The sequence below is a fragment of the Pogonomyrmex barbatus genome, unplaced genomic scaffold, assembly GCF_055798465.1.
Source record: "Pogonomyrmex barbatus isolate J1 unplaced genomic scaffold, ASM5579846v1 scaffold13, whole genome shotgun sequence".
Classification (NCBI taxonomy): Eukaryota; Metazoa; Arthropoda; class Insecta; order Hymenoptera; family Formicidae; genus Pogonomyrmex; species Pogonomyrmex barbatus.
This window is the reverse complement of record NW_028297109.1, coordinates 5,395,013-5,405,300: the sequence shown is the minus strand read 5'-3', so window position 1 is coordinate 5,405,300 and position 10,288 is coordinate 5,395,013. Positions and strand designations below refer to the sequence as shown.

General features: G+C 40.8%; 2 protein-coding genes across 7 annotated transcripts in view; one reads left to right on the top strand and one right to left on the bottom strand.

Annotated features, from left to right (window-relative positions):
- LOC105429894 (uncharacterized) overlaps positions 1 to 10,288 on the top strand; it is a 208,278-nt gene that overhangs the window by 90,425 nt on the left and 107,565 nt on the right. The window lies entirely within an intron of this gene.
- The window catches only part of LOC105429890 (uncharacterized), a 169,064-nt gene that overhangs the window by 66,900 nt on the left and 91,876 nt on the right, over positions 1 to 10,288 (bottom strand). For both annotated transcript variants that reach the window (XM_011643121.3, XM_089072471.1), the window contains one exon: positions 2,348 to 2,571. In XM_011643121.3, the coding sequence (XP_011641423.2) occupies positions 2,348 to 2,571 (224 nt within the window). The remainder of the gene's footprint in view (positions 1 to 2,347; positions 2,572 to 10,288) is intronic.

Genomic DNA, 10,288 nt, shown 5'->3' with positions numbered 1-10,288 from the left:
AACAGTCATTCTAAACGTGGAAAATAACATCGTTCTTCTCGCAATTAGCGCGGCGTCTTTGATCGATGACGGCAATTAGGTCGGTCTGCGTCGAATGCACGCGAGAAGTGCATCGATTGCACACGCCGATCGTTAGAAAAAACTCAAGAAAAATCCTCATGGTGAGCCGTAAACGTTATACCAGCGCAACATCAGTCACGATCTTTCGTTAATGGCCGATTCGCTGAATGAAGTCGTCCGCCGCAGAATTTTCTTCCGTTGATGTCTCCGGCGTTGCAGGATCGAATTAATCGAAAAAAAGTTGGAATTCTTAAATTGCTCTCCCTTCATATCTTTCCAATAAAAGACAAGAGCGATAGAAATTGTCTTGCATTGAATTGTAATTGCAAATTATATTAAAATATATCTATTCGGTAAATCGTTCCTCATGCGATGATCAATATAATCAAATAAGATGAATATTTTACACTGATATAAATAAAGTATCAGTAGACATTTTAAAAATTAATCGTTTATAAAGACAATGTAGCCACTTTTGTTCAAAATATTAATGCCTTTGATAATAACATTAATCCGGAATTGAATTTGATAGTGCTTCGAAACATTCTTTTTAAACAACATTTTATTCTTTTAAAAAAGAATAAAAAATTCTTCTCGTATATTTGACTGATTTAGTCCTGTTGGAGGTAAACATTTTTACAGACATAAAAAGGAAATCCCACATGTAATTAATTTTTACTCATCAAATTTTTTTCTGTGTTTCGTCGAGTGAGTATATTACGTAAAACAAGTTCCTCACCAATGGGAAAATGTCTAAAAATAATCGCTGCTAAAAAATATTGTAATACTAATATTAACGCGACGCGCGATGTTTTTTGTTTGCAACCGGCAAATAACAATAGAGGTAAAAGTTAATATTGTCTCGGAATGATATCATACTTCCATTTATGAATTTTTGTTTCCGCCTTGGTGGCGGGACCAAACTCGTATGATACCGTGCGTTTAATACCGTCTGCAATTTCTAGTTGAAACACGAGCCACGCAGCAATTTCAGCACAAATTGCCACGTTTTAATGGCTCCCAGTTGATCCTTTAAACACTTTCGTACTATATAACATTAAGTAGCTTAATAATTAACTTCTACATAGAACTTGCGTCACAATAAAATTCATCGCGGATTAATTGAAAAATAATAATCTCTGCGCGCTCGCATTTACACATGTCGTTTTAAATGCTTAATTTATCTATTGTTAAACAAATTCGCTAATTAACGTATTAAATCTTCATTAGACGAAATTTCAGCGCAAGATTAATTATAGAGTTGGCCTTTTGTTAACATTTCGCACATCCGGAAATAGTTATATAATTATTTACTTTTCCCCTAGAAATGACAGGTATTCGTGAGTTGAAAAGAATAATAAAGAGATCTTACGTGATCTCGGATTGAGAAACTTCAAGGTGGTGATCTAATCTAAAAACCGGATCGGACAGGACGACCGTCGGGACCGCGCATTAATGAATTTCGTTTATTTTGCATAATTGAATATATACTTCATGTGATATCGCGAATATCATCCTCGATCTCGCCTTGACCCGATTCTCTATCTCGAGGAGATCAGATGTCGAGCAGCTGCCGACTTGTTCGTTTTAGTACTCGCGTATTTCAATTGACTTTTCGCGCTTTGTTAAGCGAATTACATCGCTAAAATTTAGCTCCGCGACCGGAGACATTTATTCGCGCATTAACGGTACGATATTCTGTAGCAGGGGTTTCACAAATTGCAGTATCGACGCGTTTTGTTTCCCCTCGAATAATCAACAAAATATTCTCTGATAATCATAACATACTAACAACGTGTAAATTAAATCTTCATGTAATAATAGTATAATTTGACGGGGCAGAGTTTGAAAACGGCGTAATGTCCGAGCGTTGAATTTTTGATACATCGCCGATACAGAGGAAAAAAAATGAACGAAAAGACGCAAGTCGATCTTTCTTCTTCATCTCCATCGTCGCGAATAAGCATGTAAAGGTCATTTTTGCGTGCGTGCGATCGCGAGATCTCGATCTAATCGAAATTATAGCAATCTTAATCGCTGAATTTCATCTCTTTCCCCCCCCCATCCCTCCCCTCCTTCCCCCATTAACTTTTTCTGGAATTTATTCCTCGTACAAGTGTCGGTTATCCTCTCGATCGAAATCATTAGAGAAACGTGAGATGTCTTATCGCAGCTCCCCCCCCCCCCCGCGATAATTCGCCTCCGAAGGCCGTAGAGCCGAGCTACTCTCCGCTCCCGATAATATCCTTCGGCGCACATGTGTAGATTTCATGATTCTGCGACTTACCTTGTAACTGCCAACCGCGTGCGCGCCATCGTAGATGTAGAGATGGTCGTTGCAGTCTAACTGCAGCTGATCGAATCGGAGCATGAACCGCTGGAGGATGCTGTGAGTCTGGAAAGTAATGGCGCAATCGAGCTCCCTCTCATTTTGCGAGGTAAGAACGGCGCCGTCTATCTTCCTGTAGAGATCCCGCAGGAAGTACTTCTTGCAGACGTCGCTCATCTGGTCTGTAAGGAAAACGGAAACAGACGAAGGGGAGAGTTAATCGATCTGACTTGTTCGCGACTGGCAGGGCTTCGATACATCACCGTACAAAGATTCCCCAAAGATTCTAATCACGTGAGCGTGAAAGCGTAAAGAGATAATCGTGAAAAGAGTCGCCTAAACCAATAATAGATATAGAATAACCAATAATAGATATAGAATAGTTAAGGGAAAATTTTTCTACAAAAATAATATTTTATATATTGCATTTTAAAATATTGTAAAATATTAAAATAAATTTTAAAATATAAAATATTGATTTCTATCATGAATCTGTATCATGAATCTGTATTCGAAAGCTAGAATATCGACATTAAATTATCACAATCTCAGATCTCTTAAAAAATTAAGAGAAACACAATAAACGTCCGACATTTTGGCCGGCTGCAATATTTTTCATTTTACGTCTCGATGGAATGAAACAAACATGCAATCGCACTTTTGCTCCATTACGCGCACGCTTTAAAAAAAAAGCGCGCTTACAAAGATGAAAATCATTGTTTTTTTCTAGGTCAGCGCGGAAAATTCCACTTTCGCACGCGGATGACACGCCGTGACGCAAATAGCCACAATGCTAACCCGCGATTGCGGCCGCGGCAGATTTGCGGATTTGCATTTAAAACGAATGATAACGAATGCACGACAGTCGGCAGTCAACGCGAGAAATAAGTTACAGGCACACTTTGTCCCGCGCCAGGACGATATTGCGATCGCTGTAGTTTCCCGACATTATGCCGTAACATATTTCGGGACAACAGGCAACAGAGGTTGCAGTTCTAGAACTTTGCGCGCTCGCGTCTTTCCTCCCGCCCGGCCTTCCTCCTTCGCCCCTTGTTCCCTACCATCCCTTTGCAGCCGGGCTTTGCAACATCGGAATTACTTACTTCCAAGACCCGGGGGTCCCGTGACGCATGCGTTCCCTCGCACCAGCTGAAGCGCAGCCTGCAAAACGGTCGTTGCGTCACCCGCGCCCCGATGCGTTGCGTCGCGTCGCATCGGGAGAGTGTGGGCGGCAAATAAACAGCCGCGGGAAATCCAACGCGTGTATTGCGCGCGATCAATTACACGTAATAATTTACCAGTCGCCCCATCGACAAGATACGAGTACGAGATAGACGAAAAGCGATGAATTCCGTCGAGCGCGGTGTTAATGCGAGCGCGAGTGCGTTATTAATGTGATCGTTCGGTCATTATGTCATACGCGCGTTCCGCGGAATTATGAAGGTATGCAGATTCGTCCAGATCGCGTTATGCCAAATTATTTGAAAAAAAAAAAAAAAAAATTGCTCTTCTCAAGCGACAAGTGTTTTCGATCGACGTATCGCGATCTCTCGCGTTCCTCTCTCGCATCAAATTGAGTCCTCAATCTTTTACGACGGCGCATCCTCTCCTCCACGTAGGATATTACGTTACATATAACACGGCATTGTATACAGTATATTCGCTTTATCGAGCCGCGATACTCGGTGTAATAACGACTCAGTCGAGCTGTTAAGTTTTACTGGCATTGGCATGAAATTTTACGACTCTTCTTCTACGCCTGGCGCCGCCGCCTTGCCACCTGCTTGTCGAACACGTACGGTACGTTCCGCATCTGGGTGCGACCCGGGTGAACAAGAAAAACGTGACTCGATGTTAAGTAATGTATTACGACACGCGCAGATTGGTATTCCGAATCGGCGACGTAGAGGCCGTCGCCTCCTGAGCCTCTGTCGCGTATGAATCGAGAATCGATGCGCGATACTTCTTGTTCCGCACGGAACAAACGTCGCTATTTTTGTAACAGCTCGATGAATTGAAGATACGTCCGATAATTGCAACATGTAAATTCCATCCTGCCGAGTCGAGCGTTTCGGAGGAACACAAACGCGCCATTACCTTAATATCGGAGTAAGCTAGAGCTTTCCGTCGGCAGGTATAAAAACGGCACGGGGAGTTTTAACGTACATTTGAAACTTTGCAGATTCACAAAAGGCCTTTGTGCAATAGGGCAAAACTGAAGTCTTAAGGAGACTAAATTCGGTATCCGGGGACTTGGAGATCAGAAAAACAAGTACCAAAGACACAAATCTTCGTCGAGTTCAGGATCAGTTTTGGGAAACATAAATTTTGTAGAAGCTGCGAGAATATCTGGGAAAGAACTATTTTCTCAGACAGCCATGATTTAGCGAATTTAGCGCGAATAAGTAACTTTATTGTAGCAAGAAGTTTACCGACTCTCGAACTTCTCTTATATAAGATGATTTACCATAGACAAAATATCTAAATTCCTCCCTTCAGATTTTCGACAAGCTTTCGAAAGACGAACGTGAAATAGGTGGAATCTTCCCAAACTTAGGATCGTAATTAGTTTTTGGAAGGAAACTAAATATCAATCAACTTTTTTATTCGGCAAAATTAAAAAGATTATCGGAGCGTCTTTAAAATAAATTCTTCGAAATTTTTCATATCTTTCTAATATTTTTTCGAAATCTTTAAATCCGAAGTACATCTTCGGATATCTCTGCTCCAGTCGTGTTTGTATTGGACCACTCTATTCCCGGCGGATCCATGGAAAATGCTTACTATCAGAACGCTTGACCGAGGTTCGTTCAGCTCAAAAGCGATTACGTTCCTCAATAGGAAGCGCTATTCAGATGGGTATCGATCAAGAACGCGCAACCTGCCATACTTAATTATTTACAGTTCCTCATTGAAGAACCGATTCGCCGACTCGTGTAACCGTTTAAATGCGCCAGACTACGGAGCTTAATGCGCATTTTGACCGATAAACGGACCGAGTCGAATTACTCGACCGATTGGCAACCGATTGACTCGTGCATCGTTGAGATAATGGGTCGACTTGATCTCAATGCCACCACGATTAACTTCAGTCTATCGCGCTTCGTGAGATAAGAGTTTCGCTAAATTCTCAATCACCTCGATGCCAGATTATAGTCTCGAAAGAAATGATTTTATCTCCGCAATTTGTGATTGCTTTAAATAAATAATTTTAAGTACCGTTAGCGATATACTGAAACGCTGAAGAATTAATTTATTGCCTTAATCGAATTCCTTTCTGTAATTTTAATTCTCTCGAAAAATAGTAAAACTTCTTCTTGAGGGTAAAAGCTGTGTTTCATTTCTTTCTTTTACATGTATTTACTAAAGGAGTTCGGGAAATTATATTCTATTCTATTTTTATATATTCTATTTTATTTATAACTCATTTAGTGAAATAAGATATGCATTTGTGTTAATTTTTGCAATTATATTACTGCTATAATGTAGTCAATTACTGCATTCTATATATATTGCGAGAAAAATTATTTGGAAATACAATTAATGAATCATTGCTATCTGATATTCTAATTTAGAAGCAACAATTAGATCGGATTGCTCCCAGTAAGTAATTCAATAAAACCGCTAATGGTTACAATGTCCCATAAACTATTTCAAAGTCGCGATCTTCGTATTCCTCGCTTAATATTATCATTCCATTTCAAACGAAATCAAACTAATTAATGCTTACATGTAAGTTTGAATTATCTTTTATATAATCCGCCGAAATGGAAATTTTCAATTACAATTTTTATTTCTATTTAAAACGTCTATTTGAAATTCTGGCTTTTGGAAGTCGAGAAAGAAGATGTGAAGGGTAGAATTCGTGTATCCTTCATTCCCCACATATTTCAACCACGTTGTATCTCATATTTTAACAATTTGTAAAGACGGAACAATTTGCGCAAGGCATTCCGCGCTTAGGAAAGCGTGAGAAAATCTATTCGACCTGGCCGTGCTTCGTCGCAATCGAGATTTCCTCGATGCCGCCGATTCGTTCCGGCTGGACGAGCCGCAGGAACGAAGGGACGAAAATAAAAAGCTCGTAACGAGGGCGCTTCACGGAGGAGCGACGAGACGGGACGTCGCCGCCCCGAACAAGAAACTCGATTGAAAAGTTTCCGCTCATCTCGCGACGAAAGATAGTTTTCCGCACGATGCGTCCCCCTCCCCTCCCCTGCCCACCCCCCCCCCCCCTCACAGCTGCCGATGGACCCGTTCGCATCCGGGACGAAAACATTTTCGAGGCAAGTCCTCTCCCGCGAAGATTTCCGTGAAAATGGGAGCACGCTATTTCCGCGAGCGGTTACACGATGCCGGGGGTAAATAAGATATGGCGAAACGACGATCAGCGTCGTCGAGATGCCACGTGCACCCCGCATATCACGATCGTCAAACGAACGGTCTGACTTCCTTCCGCTAGTTTCACTTGCCTGCGGATTCCCCGCCATGGCCGTTCCGTATGGCTGAACTACTGCCGCGGCGATCTCTCGGCTGCAAATCGTGATTTTTCATAGGACGACTGGGATTTAACTCTTAGACGCGTAAATAAATAATTGGGACGAAAGATGGAGAGTAGTAATAAGACAATATTAATTATTTGTTGCTTATTCTTTGACGATTTAACAACTTTCGAGATAGATTGTTTGTTGAAACGCTCAAGATTCAGGCTGCATAATAAATATAATTACTCTTTGTTCCATCTGTTCTTCTGCGAAGAAATAAGAAGTGCATACGCAGAAATTCAATTTCGACTTGAAATTGACAAAGAAAGGAGATTCCGTTATCTATGTACATCCTTGAAACTTAATTGAGATGAGAGTTTAATCTTCGATGTTAAATATCTTCACAATTAAATTTTCCTTCAAATATTTGCTAAGAAAAGGTCGGCTCAAAAGGTCGAAGAATCTATCATCAAAAAGCTACTGACACAAGATGAGATTGAATTGTGGGAAAGTTAAATTTATATGAAAAAAAAACTATTTGAAAAATAATTAAACGTGCAAAAATTAATCAACAAGTAGCCGGAATTTTTAAAACAGCGAGGCTGAAACTAACAATCAACTTTCCCCGATATTAAACGATACTGCAATTTTTACTCGCTTAACAATTAAAGTTACCCCGCAATCTAACTTCGTCTTGCAATTGTTTGATACACCGTGAAAACTTTAATACAGAGCGTTCCCGTTTCTAATCATTTTCCTTTATAATCGTTCATTACCTGATTTATATGTCGCTTAAATTCGTTAAAGTCTGTCGTGCACGCGAAATTAATCTCGCGTGGCAACTTCATACGCGTTCGCGCAAACTTCGGAATTTTTTTTAAATACCGCCGCATTTTACCGTACCGGTAAACGCCGATAATTACTCATCATATTGATCGACGGAGCTCTCGCTTGTGAACGCTTTCGTTCGCGTAGCGAATATCGATCCGCGATCTTCGATCCGCTGCCCGGTGGATCGCGCCATGTAATGTCACCACGAAGTTTCGAATTTCACGTAAAGTCGCGTGCGAAACGAACCAGGCCGCGGGCGAGGGAATGAGCGGACTTACGCGGGACAGAGAAGTGAAACGAGAGGATGTGGGGAGGTGAGAAAAGGAGAAGAAGCGAGAGAAAGAGAATGAGGAGAGGACGGAAGAGGAAGATGGACAGAGAACGAGAGAGAAACAGAGAGAGAGAGAGAGAGGAGGAGAGGGAGAGGAACAACGTCGAGAGGGAAAGAGACCCTTTGGTCACGATGGTGCGCGTCGGCCCTACGACCCTCCGGCAACCACCCCTTCTCGTATGCCATCATCCAACGCGACCCTCCCTCTTGTACCCGACGCGCGCCCTCCACCCCCTCGCCCTGGTTTCCTTTCTCTCTCGCTCCCTCTCTCTTTCTGTCTTTCTCTCTCTCCCTCCTGGCACGATGTAAGCCCGCTCCGTCGATCAATATTACTCTCTTCGAGCGCACCACGGCTCGTCTGAGCGCCAACCGAGCGCTATCATATTAAGTTCCGAGCACTTTGCTCCGAGCACTTGGAGGAGCTCCGGCACATCGCGAAAGTTTTCTCGCGCGAATACGCCGAGAGCGCGCGATATTATCTGTATCTCTCCCTCGTGACGGAGGCCATTTTTACGGTCGTACAGACCACGTATCTATTTCTTTTTTCGAGCGAAGCGAATGCAAATTTTTACTTATGCTTAAATTTCATTTCGTCGCCGAATGCGTCTCTCGTCGTTAAAAAGTGTCGTAATTTTATCTTTTATAAGATATTCGTGATGAGAATTAAACTGAACTTTTTGACTCAAACGTGACGAGCTCTGCCAATTTATGCGAAATCTGAGAAAAATGTTTAGTTAGAGGCAGATCTCATCATATTTCGAAGAATACAGTCGGTAAAAAGTTATTCTTAAATATTTGTTTGACGAATCAAAAAGTGCATTTGAATTCAAGTACCCAAGTCGTACCCTTTATCATCGTCGTTTTGACTTTCAGCGACACCATTTTACCGAATTTATAGTTTATAGTCTACATTTGTCGCGACACAAAGTTACTCCCACTTTCTGGTCGAATAAATCTAAACCCACCTTATGGCAAATGTTTCCCCTCAATTTTCGTTCGCGTTGACGCGAAAGAAGTATTATGTTCCTCCGGCGTTTCGTCGCGAAAGCTCGCAAGCGTCACGCGCCGCTAAGTTTTCTTGCGATTTTATCCACCGGGAAATAAGAGCGGCCCAGAAACAATGCTATCGACGCACGTATAACGCGGATGCTCTTAAAAGTTTACTTAGAGGCTGCGGTATGTCCTACCACCCCCCCCCCTCGCGTTTTTCCCGCAGGGGTGACTGATCCGCACAGTCATTTGGATTTAGCAAACCCACGGACCCGAAGCTCAATACACTGCGGACATTCACATACATTTACACATCACACATACCCGTACACACAACTTTTTGCGAATGATAGCGCAGGAAAAATAAAAGAAAATACAGACAAGATTTAACCTGATTTAAGATTAAGAATGTACTGCACTTGTTTTCATTTACAATGAAAAAATTATAAATTATTCTAGATCGTATTTAAGAATAATACAAAAAATTTTGCGGCGATTTAGATCATAAATTATTTAAATATAAAGTTGAAATGTACTTTAACAGAAATGTAATTAAGAAATAACAAGAAAAATTTTTTATAAAAATACTTTAACGTGTATTCAACATGATTTTTGTCAAGTGTCATTGCGACGAAGAGTTATTCTGTATCTATTTATTTATTCATTTTGAATCCAGATTCTAAACCGCTAAAATTTTTTATATTATTTTTAAATGCGATTTAGAATAATCTATAAGTTTTTCATGACTGTTTTCATTATAAATATAAAAATTATAAAAATAGTATAACACATCCTTAATAAGATAAGAAATAACAACTTTTGCTCTCTGTTAAAGATGTCTTCTGTTTATTAAAATGAAAATAATGTATATAATCTTTTATTTAAAAGAAAAATAGCTGAATTAAAGTTTAACTAAAGGGAAGATAAACTGATTTCAAATGTGTTGTAGCTCCATGAAATGAGACCACGTATTTACTCGCGATTTTCTTCACGTTCAGAAGAATTAGTCATCTCGGTGTGCTTCGCAAATATTTCAGCTTTTACGAGACGTCCGTAAATCCGCGCACGTTCGCGATTGCTTCCCGCGCTCAATTCGATCAAACGATTTTATCGACTATGAATTGCTAAAATCCCAGTCATGATGCAATGCCAGAATTTGCATCTAATGAAATCGCGGGGGAGGGCGAGGGAGAATTGCGATCGTAAAAATTCTTCGTCGCGAGCGCGATGCCTCGAAATTATGCCAGACCACTAAAAAGGTAA